At 34.5% G+C, this 18115-nt stretch overlaps 2 protein-coding genes across 4 annotated transcripts; one reads left to right on the top strand and one right to left on the bottom strand.

Moving 5' to 3' along the window:
* Positions 1-1002: 1002 nt before the first annotated feature.
* Positions 1003-9072, top strand: LOC111010371 (WW domain-containing protein). Of its 2 annotated transcripts, XM_022283746.2 has the most exons (11): positions 1006-1356; positions 2133-2225; positions 2755-2879; positions 4202-4679; positions 4753-4972; positions 5999-7347; positions 7657-7736; positions 7863-7952; positions 8057-8130; positions 8301-8433; positions 8701-9072. In XM_022283746.2, exons 1-11 carry the CDS (start codon positions 1272-1274, stop codon positions 8782-8784), a joined length of 2811 nt encoding a protein of 936 aa, XP_022139438.1. In that variant the 5' UTR covers positions 1006-1271; the 3' UTR covers positions 8785-9072. The 2 variants fall into 2 exon arrangements, 1 of the variants encoding a protein (XP_022139438.1); XR_015788917.1 differs by lacking the exons at positions 7863-7952; positions 8057-8130; positions 8301-8433; positions 8701-9072 and having other exon boundaries at positions 1003-1356; positions 5999-7438.
* Positions 9073-13025: 3953 nt separating this feature from the next.
* On the bottom strand, positions 13026-17735 carry LOC111010518 (farnesyl pyrophosphate synthase). Of its 2 annotated transcripts, XM_022283978.2 has the most exons (12): positions 17438-17733; positions 16234-16258; positions 16025-16140; positions 15841-15927; positions 15621-15737; positions 15460-15548; positions 15331-15382; positions 14451-14546; positions 14200-14244; positions 14025-14114; positions 13874-13945; positions 13026-13446 (listed from the first exon to the last, which is right to left on the bottom strand). In XM_022283978.2, exons 1-12 carry the CDS (start codon positions 17546-17548, stop codon positions 13318-13320), a joined length of 1029 nt encoding a protein of 342 aa, XP_022139670.1. In that variant the 5' UTR covers positions 17549-17733; the 3' UTR covers positions 13026-13317. The 2 variants fall into 2 exon arrangements, with proteins under 2 accessions (XP_022139670.1, XP_087976053.1); XM_088119927.1 differs by lacking the exon at positions 15621-15737 and having other exon boundaries at positions 17438-17735.
* Positions 17736-18115: the final 380 nt, after the last annotated feature.

Below are 18115 nucleotides of genomic sequence, written 5' to 3'. Positions count from 1 at the left end.
TAAAAAAAATTTGTATGCAACAATAAATGGATGTGAGAATTCGAATGTTCTACTTTTTGGTCAATAATAAATGTGTTGAAATCCATATTTCATAGGTTAATTTAGAAAAGAAAAAAAAACCCTTGGATTTTGCATTTATTTAAAAATATCTCTATCATTTCAAAAGTTCCAATACTATCCTTCACATTTCATAAACGTTTTAAAAATACCCTTTGAGCAAACATCTCTTAATATTTTGATAAAAAAGTTGACGTATCAGAGTTTGGAACGACTTACTTGAAAATTTGCCCTCATTTAAGTAAAGGAAACGGGAAAAATTAGAGAAATTATATTAAATGTTATAAAATAAATATGAATTCATAATAATATAACCACTTTTTTAAAAATGTCACGTTTTTTTAGCCTCATATATGAATTTATAAGTTTGCAATTTATGCCATTTTTAAAAAATTTTAAACCTAATGTTATATGTATATATAAAATACATATTTTTTGTGTGTGTTATTTTTGTAATTCACTCAAAAAAATTACCATTTTTAAAATGGGAGATAAAAGCCGGTTTATACCTAATTTTGCCCAAAATGATATTTTACTTTGTAGGTTGGCTTGAAGGTATTTTTAAGACGTTTAAGAAAGATCTACATAGTATGGAAACTTTTGAAATGATTGAGATATCTTTGAAACGAATGACAAATTTCTATGGTATTTTTTCATTTTCTAAAAATAATTTCACCTATTTAATATTTTAAATGATAGAGATATTTTTTACTTTTGAGTAATTAAGGACGAGAGGTCAAACTCACGACTGTTTAATCGAACATATCTATATGAACACGTACAACATGTAGAGGTGGGATCGAACTCAAAATCTCCAAATTGAAAATGAGTTAAGTTGGTTTTGGCAACCAAAATAAAATGACACAATAATACCTATAAAAAGAAGTTCATAATTGAGAATCTTTATCCAAAAAATAAAAATATAAAAACTAACCCTTAGATTTCAGATGATAAACGTACAACCTAGACCCATACGGCCAAACTGAACTGGGCTTCGCTTCGCATAAATCAACAACGGCGTCCTCCGCTTCTCTCTTCTCCTTCCTTCCATCTTCGGTTCCAATTGCAAAATCGCCGACTTCCCATAGGCGAACAATTTCACACAATCAACCCACGAGATCCCCGAGATCCCTAATTCTTTTTGATCTTTTATTCGTTTAATTCGGCCTCAGAATCAGCGTGAATCGCTTCAATCTCTTATTCTTCTTCTCGCTATGGGAAAGAGAAGAGAGCGTCGCCTCGCTGCTCTCAGTAACGCCGGTCGCCGTGTCAAGCTTGATCTTTTCGCCGAGCCCTCTGGTAGTTTTTTTGTATTTATAAATATTTGTGTTGCATTAGTGCGCACGTCGATGTGCATGTGCTTCTGAATCGTTATTCCCGTATATGGGTTTGCGTTGGTTTCTTTTGAATGTTTTTGTCCTTCTTCGTCTGTTTATTTTGCCATGGAAGCAGAGAATTTTGAATTTGATGTTCGAATAGGAATCATTGAGTTCTTCCGTTTCTTATGGCATGGGGCTTGTTTGGAATATTATGTGAAAATATATTTGGGTATTTGATTTTTAAAAGGTTTTCTTCGTCTGACGTGCGGCTTTATTGACTTGTTATGTAGTCAGAGCTATACATTCTAATTGTTGGTTTCGATTTGTTCTTATTTAAGGTTTTATTTTCGCGATACCATTGCCTATCTAGTCTTCAATAAACATCAATGCCATGCACATGAATATTAGTTGATTCTTCAGTCAGCATTTGAGTGCAAAACGTAATCTAGATGGGTAACTAAAGAAAGAGTGTTTATACGAATGCACCAAAGAGGTTAATTTAGTTTTTATAGGCATTTCATTGATTCACTCTGAAAAGTGTAAAAATGACTATTATTTTTTCTTTTTTTTTTCAATATTTCAGAGATTCTAAGTGCTAATGATAATACATTTTACCTTAGCTGTAACTTCAATTTATGATTTTGGGTATTATGATGACGTATTCATTGCAGCTGATTGTGATTTTAGGATTCTGATCTGGGAGATCAATATAAGATGACTTTATTTTAATGGTGGATGTGTTATTCATTTTTCTAGGAGATTTAGATGGCTCTGATGTACATGAAGATGTTGGAGGAGATATAGATTCAAAACAGACGACCAAGTTACCCAAATCAGCATCCTCTTCAGGTGGGTTCTATCAGTGTTCTTCAAAAGGACTATGTAAAGGGGATATGAGTGCTTCACATTATAATGGTGGATATTTCAAACTTTATGTACAAGACTGTTGTGTTGTTTGCCCCAAGAATTTGTTTTCAGTCTATAGGGTGACTGGTCTTTGGGACACAATTATCAGATCAGGTCGGGCCCCACTGCCACAATGAACTTGTGAATGACTCAATCATTATGCCCTATTTGGTATCATCAAAGCTTTTTGGAGATTTCAACAGGGAAAAATTTTCATCGGTTCGTATGTCTCTGTCTTTAATTTTTCTTTATGCTTCACTGACGTTTTTCTTGGATGTGTAACAGGTGGATGTGATGAAAACATCTTCAATGTTCATAGTGAATTTCATATTTTTTAAATTTTAATTTTTTTTCATGTTTTTAACATTACTAACCTCAATTCATGAACTTTCCAGGAAAACTTTTCTTTGACGTGCTGCTAAGAGACATATGGTTTGGAAAGTCTTTGATGCGAAAGTCTTTTTGTTTTCAGGTCACCAAGCACAAAATCCCTTGCTGTTACTTGAGCAATATAGTGATGATGAAGTTGATGAGGACTTGAATAAAAATTCAGATCATGATGGACAGGATGATTTGTTACCTGACCACAATGATGAGGTATTTTACTCTCTTTTACTGCTTGAATTGCAAAACATGATTACCACTTAAAGAAACTTAGTTTGATTTTCCACTTCATGAAATTTGGGCTTTGGCTCTTGTGAGTGGATTTATTTGTGATTCAATCCCTATCCTCACAAAAATGTTAATTCTACCTTAAATTCCAATAATATTGGGGTTGGAATTTCCAATTCATGTGATAAAATGTTGGACTGAAATACTTTTGCTAGTTTTCTTTTTTTAAAAAAAAAAAAAAAGAAAAGGTGTTGAGATCTTGTTTGCTAGGATGATTAAGGTGTTATCTGATATGGTAAGTGAAAACGGATTCAGAAATTATGAAAACATGAGTAAGATGAAAATATTTTTTATGAATCTTGAAATAAGAATTTAGGTTTGATCCCAATTTGAAGTAAAAATTTGAATACATTTCATGTGTTTTTCCAGCTGAGCCTCACTATCTTCCTTTTTGTTGTTCTTCTATTTCGAACCTAGATCCTCTTTAATATTTTCTCTAGGCATGCACCTTTCTTTTCCTCCACATTCTCTCTGTCACAAGATCACTGTTCCCCTCCTCTTCTTTGTCACAAGACCTGATACATCCTTCTCTTATTTGTTCTTTCTGTCTTCACAACATGACATTTCTCTCTTTGATCAATGACCCTTGAGGGCCTGAGGGGCTAACGCCTGTTGTAGGATGATCGCCGAGTGGCGTTTTGCTCGATTAGGCGAATGCAAGTGAGGGATAAGCTTTCCCTGTTCGCTAGGAGGGAAACTCGGGAAGAGTTTAGGCAGAAATAGATGGTGAAAACCCATTTGGAAACTATTAGTAAAGCGTGCCATATATATTGAGGGACTCCATACCATTCATTATTAAAGCGAAAGCACAACAACGTAACCTTAATGAAAATCAATAAACGGGAATGCGTTTCCTAATAATGAGCAATGCTGGCAATAGCAAATGATTCCTAACCTCATCAAAATAAGAGTATGGCATATCCGACGAGACGGCAATACGCTTGAACCGTACCTGTATCTCTAGGCGCTATGATGTCTTATTATGTGGATCATGTCTTCCTTTTTGGGTTCCAAACCTCCCCCTTCTCTAATAGGGGAAGACCCCTTTTTTTTCAACTTTAGAAAATCTTGATATGTATGTGAACATGTAAGTTATGTCAGTAATAACATCCCCCAATTCCTCGCCTGTTGCTGAACTTAAACTAATTTGACTTGCCCTTTCTATTTGATGTAATGATGTTTGTGCATGTTAACAGAGTTGACTTCTTTTTAGTAATATTATGCTTCATTAATATGCTTGGTTCCAGATTGCCTCTGCCCCTGTTGAGGTTTGTGAGAATATGGATGCAAATGTTGGTGAAGACCATACTGCCCAAAAGGCTATACAAGAGGAGCCAGAGGGAGGTTTTGTTGATTTTTCTGGGAACTCGGAAAGCAGAGATGAAGTAAAAACTGACACAAATACCTTGGGCTCTTTAAGCGCAGAAACCAATTTGGTTCAAACATCTGTTCCTGCAACATCTAACGTACAAGATGCTGGAGATGTTGGTTCAGGATGGCGAGTTGTAATGCATGAGGAGAGCCATAACTATTACTACTGGAATGTTGAAACAGGGGAAACTTCATGGGAAGTACCCGATGCTGTTTTGGCTCAGGCTCAATCCACTCAATCAACCACTGATATTAAAACTTCTACTCAAGTTCCAGAGAACGTTGCAGTCGTTAAACAGGAATCTGGTTTAACTAATGGTGGGAAGTTAGATGCTTTTTCAGCAGAAAGCACAGGTAAGTGATATGTTAATGTCAAATATTGTTGAATTGTTTACATATAGGCCTAAAGTGACTAATGAAATTGAAGGTTGCAAGAATGGTGTTCCAGTATTTGCAAGTCAGGTTTCTGAGGTTGACCAAAGCTATGCTGCCTTCAGTACTTGTTCAAGTGACGTGAATATAACAAAAGCTGGTTCTGATGTTGATTACACCGTAACGAATGATGAACTGAAATCAGGGTTGGATCTTCCTTCACATCTTGTGAACTGGAGTGCAACTTTGTTAGAGAGATTGAATTCATTACAAAAGTAAGGCTTGACCTTTTCACCTCAATTCACCATTTTCTATTTGCAACCTTCGTTCAGAATGTAATTCTTAGTCCATCTATCCATCTATCCATCTATCAAGTACCTTATACATTGGTTTCTTTGTCTAAAAAAGGACGTCAACTATCTTATACGTGTAGGTCTGCGATTGCCTCTTGCTATGGGTTTGCCATTTGTTTTCATCCGTTGAGTGCCTTCACTTTGGCAATCACCTTGACCACCTTACTAGTAACATCATGTTTTGTGAAAATAAAAGGACTCAAATTAATTTATCAAATAGAAACACATTCATGCCAATCCATATTTACCAAGTAATATTATGACTATTCTATTCTCTATTGACAATATTATCTTTCTTTTTTACTTTTAAATAATTACTAAATTCAGCTAGGAGACTTATTTTGTCTCTCTAATTTCTGGTAAGCTAGAAGTTTATCTCTCTAGAGAATATGCTCAACGCTTTGGGAGCAAAATGTTAGGTTTAAAAGTTCAATTTAAAAAGCTGGAGCTGAAGCTTTAAATAATTGCAATCTTTGTCTACCATTGCTTTCTGTTACATTTCATGTGAAGTACAAGCTACATGACTACAAGTTGGTTGACTTATAATATCATCTTGTGTGAGAAAATGCAATGTCAACAACAGTCAAACTTTTTAAACTTACCCCTCTGAACTATATATATTTTTTAATTTAAATATTTGTAAACAAATAAATTTTCATTTAATTGTGGTGAGATTTTGTGTTATGTACCTTAATTTCTTAAATTTTTTTTTCAACAATCTCAACTTCCATCTTATATTAAATGTAGAAATTTTTGGAGGGAAGATTGCCATGAGTTAGAATTCTGACTAAATTCTAGACATTTGTCGAGTTTGAGGTGTAAGATGAATATGGCAAACATTTTGAGGGTATAAATTAGACTAGGTTCTTTTAATGTTAGTATAATAGAGACGTGGAGTTCCTGGTTTTATATCATATTCTTATACTTTACCTGTAAATTGCACTTCAGGTCTGGAGGTCATGAATGGACGTCAAAGTATATATTGGAAACTCACATTAGACTTTCAGATTTCAAGTCGCTGCTGCCCTATAAAACGTCTTTGCTTCCATTCTGGGAACACTCAAAAAGGAAGCTTAAGCAGATTGAAGATGACATTAACAAAGAAATTTATCAGACTGCTGTATCGTCACAATTGGATGAAGCCAAAGCAATTGATATTTCAAACATTGCAACAGAGCAGAAGTTTCAGGAAAGGTCGAATGTTGAGTCTGAAGCAGAGAGAGTGGAAAATGGCATTTCTGCTTTGGAGCATTCTCATTTGCCTGCTGATTCTGCCTTCTTCACACTCCAACGAGATAAAAGCCAAGTAACTGCCATTGCAAATGGAGAAAATATTTCCTCATCTATAGCAATTGATCACTTAGAAAACTCTACTGGTGTGGTTGAGCATGCAAGTGAAGCTGCAAATGATGAAATGGCTTTCAAGAATGGTGTACATTCTGTGGAAGATGTTGATATGGAGGTGGATATGGAAGTTGAAGATGCCAGTTCTGCAGGTAACTTGACAGTGGCTGGTGCATCAGATATGTCCGTTTCTAAGCCATTTACTTCCCTGGAGCAACCACTCCAGCCGGATCTACAAGTCCAACCAAATCTTTCTTCTGGATATGCATCCTTTGTTCCAGAGGACAGCTCTGTAGCACCACCACCACCACCACCAGATGAGGATTGGATTCCCCCACCACCACCTGATAATGAAGATGTTCCTCCACCTCCACCTGATGAGCCGGCTGAACCACTATATCCTCCTATGCCTGCATCTTATACCCAACTTGGGCAGCCTCTTTGTTACACCGAACCATATCAAGTGTCTTATCCTTATGGACATTCTGTCCCTGAAGTCGTCCCTGGTGCAAACTTTTATGGACATCCAGAAGCATGCAATGTTGTTTTGGCTCAAGCACCATTTTACTATGAGGCAGTTCCCAATTCACAGATTGAAGCTGTTCCAATAGTTATAAATGGTGTCATGCCTGAAGGTTATGGAATTCTTCAAGATGCAACAACCTCTCTTCCTATCTTTAGTTCTACAGAGACCTCTCAATTGCACGTTGATTCCTCATCTGTGAGATTTGATGCTTCTCCCTCTATTCAATATGGATCTTCTGACATAGCAAATATGAGTACTGCTTCTGCTGTCACTGAAACTGACAAAGGATGTGGAGAGACCACAACGGCCTCCTTCCGAGCATCTACTTCTGGCTCCCCAACTAATGATGTTCCACCAACAAGTAATGCTGTTACTGAATCTTCAGCTGCTGCTAATACGTCTATAGTTTCCAAGGTTCAACCAAAAGGTATGACATTTTAGCCGTGATTCAAGCTTCTCCAAAGGAGATTCGGGTTGGGGGAGGAATATTTATCGTGTGTACCATGGACTCAGATTTGGTAACATTTATTTGGTACAGTTGGTTTATTTTGTGAGGGAGATTAACTATGTTGCAAGAAAAATTAAAATCAACATCTTGCCAAGCTTGAACCTTCTACTTTCGTTTTAACTTTTCTACTCATGAACAGATACATTGCCTAGTGCTTTACTTGAAAACCTGCCTTCCTATTCAACATTGCAGATATGTTCTCATCTGTTCTTTTGTCTTTTTATGCAGCTCTGCGCAGTAAAAAGCGGACAGTTTCAGTTGCTCCTTCCTTGAGATCGAATAAGAAGGTTTCAAGTTTGTTAGACAAGGTACATGTGTCTGTCGGTTTCATAGATTTATTACCTGATCCTTTTTTGGTCTTTCTGTATGGGTTGCAAAAGAATCATATTTTCGTGGATTTTTTTTCCTTCTATTTACACATTTTGATTGACCAGTGGAAGGCAGCAAAGGAAGAACTTGAAGATGAGGAAGAACCGGAAAATGCTTATGAGATTCTTGAGAGGAAACGAGAAAGGGAAATAAAGGTACAATACAACAGAGTATATATTTATTAATCAAATTTCAAAATAAAGCGGTACAGTCCACTGCCTTTGAGCTGGGTTCTTACCGGTGCTTTTGATGGATGCAGGAATGGCATGCCCAGCAGATTGCCAGTGGGGACGCAAAAGAAAATGCTAACTTTCAGCCTCTTGGTGGCGATTGGTATGGAGCTCAGATTTTGAAATTTTTTTTCCTTTGTCCGACTCCAAACTTCATTTCGTCTTGTGCCTTTCAAAATGTGCACACTGACCAATTGCAAACTACTAATCTGCTTAGAATTTCAAGGGTTTCTTTGGATGTCGGTTTTAAGTTACATTGACTACATTTTTTAGGCGTGAGCGAGTAAAGCGACGGAGAGCTCAATCATCGAGTGAAGCTTCACAATCTCCTGCTGAAGCATCTACAGATGGAAACCAGCAGCCTGATCTGGCAGAAATGTCAAAAGATCTCCCCTCAGGGTGGCAGGTAAATTCCAATATAAACAAGATAAAGTGAATCTACAGGTTAGAATAGAACACGTTGCCATCAAGTCTCGTGCCATGATTCTAACCCAGGACGACCTCTTTTCGAGGCGTCGTGTTACATCATAGCTTTTGATTTCCCTTCTGCTTTCTCAATACCTGTGTGCATAGTCATCTGGTCCTTCATCTTGTCTAATCTTGAACTTGCTTTTAGTAGTACCAGATACTAATTTTCTTGGGTTTCTTCTTTTTGGAACATCACATTTTCCAGGCATATTGGGACGAATCGTCGAAGCAGGTGTATTATGGTAATGTTAACACCTCGGAAACGTCGTGGACGAAACCGAGCAAGTGAGCTGACATTTATAGTTTAATTTGATAGTTTTTATTGGGGAACTTAGGAAGTATAATGTAGAGTAGCGTTTGGCATTGTTATTGTATAGTGTTCTTCACCAGTCTGCTAACTTGTTCTTAGAGTGAACTTACAATTTTGGTGATTGATAGCCCAATCAAATTGTCATTTATACCCCTCTGGATGGTTTCTGTTGTAGGCTTCAGTTAAATTCTTTTTGTTGCCAATTTTCAGTTGATTTCATTGGCCATTTTTGTTTTGTTCATACAATAAATTTATATATTTTTTCCACTTCAAGTAGTAAAACTTATAATCAAAGCCTTGGTGATAATTTTCTGATGTTTTGTTCTCGGTCTTGAAAAGTCTCCCAAATTTTAATTTTTTTTTTAAAAAAGTATTGCATGAAAATTAGAATTTTATAATAAAATATTAAGAAATGTGATGTCATATTTGATCTTGTAATATTTAATTTGCATTCTATAAGTAAAATAATAATGTTTTATTTATGTGCATGGAACGTGTTATGAGTAACGAAAGGAAAAAAATGCTCGTACAAAATCTTAAAATTACTCGTGTTAGTGCATTTTAGAAATGGACTCTTCACGTTAATTTTTTACCTTTTTTTTAAGGCACATAAAATTACAAAGTCCCGCTTTTCCAAAAAAAAAAAAATATATATATATATATATATATATATATATATATATAAAATTATAACATCTCTGATAAAATTTAGATTTAAGAAGAGGCAATTGGGAGCCCATTTGGCGTCGGGCAGCGTTGAAAGCTTTTTTGCTATTTCAACGGGTAATTCACAAAGTTTTTTTTGGGACAAATCAAATAAATAATCAAACATTGGAATAATCGGATTCACAAAGTTTTTTTTTGGGACAAATCAAATAAATAATCAAACATTGGAATAATCGGGTAATTCACAAAGTTTTTTTTTGGGACAAATCAAATAAATAATCAAACATTGGAATAATCGAATCGGTTTGATTCAAAAAACATCCTTTATAATTTTATTATTAAAATAGTTATTTTATTTTATTATATAAAAAATTGAATAATGTAATGTGAATTTATTAAAAAAAATTGTCACTAAAATAAATATATTCAAATAAAAATAAACATTTTTTACGTAATCAACTTAGCTATGCCATCGAAGTGAGCATAGCTCAACGGTAATTGACATATATTCACAACTCAAAGATTGTGAGTTTGATCCCCTCAACATGTTGTATAAAAAACAAAAAAACTTAGTTATGTGGAAATTTGATGGCCAACATCAACTATTGGACACAAAGTCAATTAATTTTGATTATTATGTCAATTTAGTGATGTCAATTGGGATTTATGACCCCAATAATTAATTTTCGATTTAGTTGGAGATATAAACTTTAATGAGTTGAGCTATAATCATTAGTTATAGACTTTACAAATTTTCATTTATATTTTTTAACTTCCAATTTTGATTACAATAAATTCATGCATCAATGTATTTACTTGAATATGGATGTGGTATTTTGAGTAGATGATCAATAAAATTGATGCAAATATGACTAATAAATCAATTTAAAATGTATCTCTCTAGCCACCCAACCACGTCATTTTTAAGTAAAAAGTATTTACTATAAAGACGTAAAAATAAAGACCGATCAAAGTTCGACAAGGCTAGATAAACACAAATATTAAAAAAATATAAATATAGCTCAATTGATTTAGGTATCTATCTGATCAAAAGGTCGTGAGTTCAAATCTTTACTCTTACATGCTGTAATAAAAAATAAAACTATCCTAATTCATTAATTGAATTTGTAGTTTAATTAATTCTACCTCATCGCAAAATCTTGTATATATTAGAATACTAGTTTGATATTTACTTTCATCGTTAGTTTATTTTGGTCTTTATATTTTCAATTTTAATTCATTTTGATCTTTGAACTTTCAAAATGTTCGTTTTAGTCATTGTAACAATGACTTTAAATTAAAAGGTTCATGTATATATATAATTTATATTAAAATTTTGAAAATAGGGATAAAAATAGTCACTTTTTTTTAGAAGTATAGAAACCAAGACGAAGATTTTGAAATTAAAAGACCAAAATGAACATTTTTTTAGAGTAAATAGAGGGATCAAACTAGTACGGTAACCTAAAAAAAACCAAGATTAGGTCTTGGAGTTCGAAATCAATTCCGAGTTTTTATTAAATAATAACTACATTAAAATTTAAAACAAAGGGTTTTTTTTTTCTCTTTTATATAAAATTTAAAGACTTAACACTAATATGAATTTATGAAACAAATTAAAGTTATAAAAGAGACCAAAAAAGTTGAACCCTCGTCGTCATCTTCCTTTACAAACATACACCACTCCCACTCAGATTTCAATTTTCAGATACACTCTCCAACAAACAAACAAAAAAAAATGGTAGAAAAGAAGAACGAAGAATCAACAACGAAAGGGAAGAAAAAAACACAAGAATTCGCAGAGAAAAAGTTGACGGAAACCACGATATTCGATGTTCATTTTTCCGGTGGAAGAAGAGCGATTCAAGGGGAGTAGGGGCCGACGACTTCGGCGGATTTACGGGCCAACTCGGAGAGATGGGAGCCGACGGAGACGCCGCGGGCCAAGCCGGAGTGCCTGTGGTGCCGGCAGCGGAAGGATCCGATGTGAGTGGTCGGGGAGCAGAGGCAGTTGCCCTTCGCCGGAGAGGAGCCCTTCGTCGCCATGGATTGCGATTGCGATTGCGACGGGGACGACACGATCAGGTGAGGGCTTCGTTTCAGATCCTCCAAACTGAACTCTGAGAATGTCATTTTGCCGTTCATTTGGTTTCTGTCGTTAGGTCTAGGGGCCTTGCGATCTGGTTTATGATCCATGGATTGATTGATTTGTGAAGAACAAGAAGAAGTGGAATTTTAGGGTTTGTGTGGGATTGATTTTGATTTTGATTTTGTTTGTGCTTAGGGAGAAATTGGGTTGAAGGAAGAGTTTTTGGGAGAAATATAAGCAAATTTTGACATTGGTTGTGAATCCCTCGAGTTTTGGTGTTTGGGGAATCCACAACCTCTTGTTTATTTTTAGCCTTTTCATACCACTCTCCTTTTGTTTAAACAAAATATATCCGTTTATTTTGATTATTGTATTTTATTTTATCCATATACTTAATTATTTTAAAAAAAGTTACCAAAGAATGGTGCTAAAATGTTGATCGAAATAAATGAGATAAAAAATAAAAATGAAACGATCAAAATGGTCAATCTTCAATAATACGAGACCAAAACAAATACTTTGAAATTACAAGAACTAAAATAACAAATGTTTCGAAAGTCCAGACCAAAATAAGAATTCGAATATCTGATATTATAGTATATGCCTTAAGAAATTAGGTTTAAATTAATTTCAACTTTGGGTTGAGTCCTAAACTTCCTCATTTAAAGCTTCTGCCTTCACACACATGAACTTAGCCCAAGATAAGCTCGATATAGTTAATTATGAAACTAAATGTTGAACTCAGTGGAGAGAGTCGAGATCTATTAAATACAAAGAACCATATAGTATAATACGACTTTGATAGTTCAAAATTTTATAGCTAAGACATCTAATCTTTCTCTAATTTAAATCTCTACTCTCATATTGGTTATACTAAAAAACGATTTTATTAGACAATTTTTAAAGTATAAATACTACCATTTCAATTTTTTTTATTCTATTCTTACAGTACTTTGGTTCTTGCATATTAGTATATCGTTGATAGTTCAATTTTTGTCCATTCATATTTCAATTACAATTTAGAGGCTACTTCAATAGTTAAAACATTCAAAGGTTCAAATTTCCATAAATCTTTCCAATACAAATAATAAAAAAGAAAGCCATCCAATATTTTAAATGTTAAATGTCAATGTTGATAGAAAATTTGAGATTTCAATTTTATGAAAATACTGATGAAAATATCGATAAAATGTTGATATCAATACGTATTTCTAGAAAATTTATAAAAATAAACAATTAATAACAAATAAACATTTCACCTTTGTTCTTTCAAATGAGTTAGATCCATATCAGTGATATTTTATTGATATTTTTTTATACTCATGATTTTTTGCAATATTATGAAAATGTTGATTCATCCTAATGTCGATGTCGGACCTTATAAAAACGTCGATAGAAATTTAATACCCTGGTGCTATCTAAAAGAATAATAATAATAAAATAAAATAAAATTATAAACAATATGTTTAGAGCTAGAATTTCAATGGTTACCTCCAAACGGAACGTTTCAGATATAACATACTAGAGATATGTGTTAAAGTACAGCTAAAAAGATGGGGCACCTGAGAAAATTCTGAGACTTTAACTAACCATAAAGTAATCAAAATAACATAACTCATTCCAGATTTATTCAATATTCCACTGCAACTCTTCATCATTATTAGCATGCATCAACCAAGCTGTTAAGCAGGAAAATACCGTATACAGGGACGGGGCGGGCGACAGTTTTCGGTCGATGTCTTTCTCTCTGTCGTTCTTTACTTCTGCCTCTTGTATATCTTTGCGAGGAAAGATTTCAACACTGCTTGTACTGCACCACTTGGATGAACTTCTATGGCTTTTATAAGCCTATTGTAACTTTTGCTCTCGAACTCGACAAATACCCCCTGCAAGAAGGCCAAAAGTAATAAGACCATATCAATAATCTCGTTAAAATGTTAAATGATTAATTCACTGCAACACATAAAGTTTAAGTTTTTGGGTTGAATGGTGATTTAACATGGTATCAAGACAGAAGTCTTGTGTTAGAACTTCTGTAATGTTTCTTCTCCAATTAATATTGATAACCACTTGTTTGGATCTTATGAAAATTTTCAAGTCCAGAAGTGAGGGGAGTGCTAAAACGTTGATAAATGATTAAATTCGCCGTAATGCTTAAGCTTTTGGGTTTATTAACCGTAAATCAGAGAACAGAACACAATATCTATCTGAAGTTCTGAAACCAAATGGCAAGGTATTATAATTGACTCTGTGTAAGTATCCTATAAAATTATGAGAAATGTTTGGGTTAAATATGAAGGCAGGAAACAGAACCTCTAGATTGAGGGCTTTATATAACTCTTTCACTTTGGCAACACAATCTTTATCTGCTTTCCCATAGTTCTCCTGTATAAAAGCACAAATTACCATCATTTTTCTTCAGAAATCTAAATTTTATAGAGAGAACATGAAGTTCCTCACTTACATGTAGTAAAGTCTTCTGTTTCTCATCACCAAGTTCTAGTGCTTTCACAACCAACCAAGAGCACTTGAAATCTTCAATGTCTGTTCCAATCTATAATTCCAATTGAAAGTCAATAAAGTCAAGACCCTATACGAAATAATAGCTCCTCGTTGAAGTACTAGATCGCACTACGTACCTTCCCGATCACATCAGGATGACCGAAACAATCCAGATAATCATCCTGCAGAAAAGAGGAATATCATGCTTTTTTTTTCCCTTCTTTAGTTGAGAAGATGAAAGAGCAAAATAGAAAAAGCGATCTAGAAGACAGGCCCGAGCAAAACAAGGGAGGCAAGGCATCCCTCAAATTGAAACGAAACGTAATCTTTTTTGGGCGACTTCCTAAGCAATCTTAAACTAGGAATTTTCAAAGAAATAACAAAGTACCTGCACTTGGAAATAGATTCCCATCTCAATAAGAATATTCTTGACATCAGTATGATTGTCCAAATTTTCACCTGCCATAAGTAATGCACATGCAACCTAGTGTGGAACCAAAGCGGTGATGTCAGAGTAAATTTCTGAATTCCACAATATACAAGAAATTCCGTAAAACAAAAGAGAAATGTAGAAATATTTGTAATCATTAAGTTCAATCAGAAGTTCATAGGCAAATCGATTTGAGCGGTATATGTATTATGCAAAAATAAAAACTAGCATAGTGCATGTAAAATCACACTCATACTTCTCAATCAAATAAAGCATGGAATTTTTATGCCAAGTTATTAGAGTTTCTTTTTGGCCTTTGAAGATTTTCTTCCCCTTCACCTAATATCCACATAGTTTTTGTTAAATTATGTGTTTCTTTTCTGCATTTCAAAAATTGTTTTCCCCTCCACTAAAAAATCCACACATTTTTACTGTTTTCATTATAATATATTTTTTTTCATTTATTTTTTTGATATCCGTGAGTGTTCAAGCCAGCTTGAGCGCATATCGACTAATCTTATGGGACAACCGTCTGACTCTACTACATTTGGTTACTTTTTTTTCTTTTTCTTTATATAATGTTCGGGTTAGCTTGCACATACCTTGACTAATCTCACACGACAATCTACCCTACTACATTTAGTTGCCAAGAAAACTCATAAGGGTAGGTGGCATCATTTGTTTTATAAGCTAAATAAGTCCCTTTTACTTGATGTCCGAACCAAAAATATAGAAAAAAATTCATACTTATAGCTGAAAAAAGTATAATTGCCTTCCTTCCTGGAAAGAAACATCTTTCCATGATAAAGATTTGTATAAAAGGCTATAGTTGACTTACCGGAAGGTAGAATGAGTAATATGCAGTTTTGTACTGAACAATACGATGATGACTGCACGAAAAGCTACCCAGTGAATGCTTGCTCACAGAAAAAGAACAATTTTGTTAAAAAGTGAATTACTCACTTACAGTGGCAATGAGTACTTTGATAGATCTTTCTCTCCTTCTAGTGTGGTAATTAAATCTATCATCTGTCCTGAGGCTGTTTGAAATTCCACCTGAATCAATCATACTTTATTAGACAGAGAAAATACAAGGCCTTGCTCAAAGGTAGTCTCAAAGATAACCACCTCATTAAACAAATCCAAAAGATCCACGTAATAAGGCTTTTTTCTAAAATGGTTCTTGAGAATTCTTGGGATATGGTTCCGTAACATTATGCCATCATTTACGGCAATCATACCGATCTACAATTTGAAAATAAGGGGTGGGTTAAGGCTGATACACAATTATAAACATGGTTTTTAATAACTGTCTAGCAAAGTAACTTGGTCTCACTAAAATTCGCACCTTAGGTAGCCTGAACCAGCAAGGCTGTCCACGACGTGTAACGGAATTATCCATGATATCGTCGAGAACAAGAAAATATGCTTGAAGCTGCGAGTGATTGAAATTCCAGAGAAATTAAGAAAAATCATCATAATAATCATATAATGATTTACAACCACAAATAAGAGGTACCAAATAGCAATACCCATTCAATGCACCAACCAAGTGCAGACGCCAGGAACACTTCATCATCACTTAGCTTTTCCCCTTGTTTGAGTAACTTATAGCTATCAATGACAGAGAGTCCTCTGTTCAGCTTTCCTGCAAAAAGGAAAAAGAATTTAAAAACTATCCATTTTGCTGAATGTTAAATGCTCTTTAGGTTCTTGCATGCAATATGAGTTTCTATCACACCTCCTGGTACATTGTAATCAAGCATCTGCAATGAAAGGAATATGCAAACTCATCAGGATTAACAAAATATTAGCAACTATAGGAGAAGGAAAGGAAATATGGAAATAGATATCCAAACATATAAAAACAATAAAAACTTTCATATGAATGGAAACATTATGATGCCACAAATCAAAAGACAAGGAAAGGCATGGTATAAGCCCTAGCTTCACGGATAGGCATCGCAGACTTGTTTTAGAGATGCTCCATGAACACTCTGAAGGATACCGGTGCAAAACTAAGCATATATAACTGGATGATGCAACAAGAAAACACTCATCTTGGAGTCAATTCGGTGCATGAGATAAACTACTAACCGTGAAGGTCTTATTTTAAAAGCAGACTCAAGCAAATATCAACATGCACAAAATAGCAATAGGCTGTCATTGGCATTACTAACAATACAATCAAAACATCATCAAAAGTGATCTAATGTCTTCGACTTTTTTCGCAAAGAAGTATGAGTATCTCAAAGATATGAACAATATACGTTGTAGTTTATTAATGTCAAACTTTCATGTCATATGAATTTTACTTTTTAGAGTATTTTTGAACAAATGAAAACATTTCCATGATCACAAGGATGATTTACAAAACCATGACAGATTATTCTGCATAAACATGCTCATATTTCATAGTAATACATAGAATACTAAGAAAAAACACGGCGGCCATAACAAAAAGAAGAAGAAGAAGAAGAAACAAACAAAAAAAGACAATGTAGACTTTCCATCTGCAGAATTGCTGGCTAACATTAACCGAACGGCAGAGGCTCCAGTCAATTCAATTATCCCACTATAATTAACTCCCAGTGAGTTCCAACGAACAAAATGTCACCCTACTTAGTCAACTACACAATTATCTACCAAATTCCCGGTCAAATCATCCAACAAGAACTCAATCCCTCCATTCCTTCGACAAAATCTTGGATTCATTGACTAAATTACCAAGTTATTCACTTATTTCCGACGTTCTATAACCACATGTCCACACAAATCAATCAAACAAACAAACCCCAGTTCACAAAAAGCAAAAACAAGAACCACATTACATCCCCAGTGATCCGAAAAGCTCAGCCCCACCCAGAAGCACGAAAATCATGAGAAAATCGAAAAATCATCAGGAAACGCAGTTGGGGTAAATTAGAGAGAGAAATGGGAAGTACCCGCTCGACCCATTGGCGCGAATCGTCAGTGAACTCGAAAGTAGAGTCATGGAGGAGCTCGGATTTCAAGACAGAGTAAACCTCCAAGAATTTGGACCTGAATTCGCTCATTTTCCCGCAGGGAGGAGAAGATTGGGTAAGAAGAGAAAGAATTTGTGGACGAAATGTTAACTGTGAAGGGAATTTTGGCGGTAGTTTAATACGCAGTGAGGGGGAGAGAATGCGTAATCTCGCGCATGTTGAATAGTGTCTTCTTCTCTGTTCAACGTTTATTTTAGCAGCTCTGGATTTGACTCTTTCGATTCATGGCCATGGGGAATTAAATACGAATAATCAAATTAGAGGAAGATTAATTGTTACCCAAAAGCAAACCATTATTTTACATTATTGCCCCTCTAGGGCAATTCCGAAACCAATAATTTGCTCACGGGTTAAGTTTGTATAACTTTGGAGTATAAAAGGTTGAGCTTCTATTTAATGTTTTGCCAATTCGAACAGGTTAAAATATCTATTATTATTGTTAAAGATGAATAAATCATCCCTTGACACAGAAGTTTAAGTTGATGAGTTGGTAAATTTAATTCATTTATAAGTATCTCAACAACTATTTTTAAAGGGATGATAATTTACAAATTTGGGACGATGATTGAATAGTAGAGCTGTTACTAATTCTTCTCA

This window comes from Momordica charantia, assembly GCF_013281855.1.
Source record: "Momordica charantia cultivar OHB3-1 chromosome 11 unlocalized genomic scaffold, Mcharantia_2.0 BLBB01000011.1, whole genome shotgun sequence".
Taxonomy (NCBI): Eukaryota; Viridiplantae; Streptophyta; class Magnoliopsida; order Cucurbitales; family Cucurbitaceae; genus Momordica; species Momordica charantia.
The sequence above is the reverse complement of the archived record's forward strand: the minus strand, read 5'-3'. Positions and strand labels throughout refer to the sequence as shown.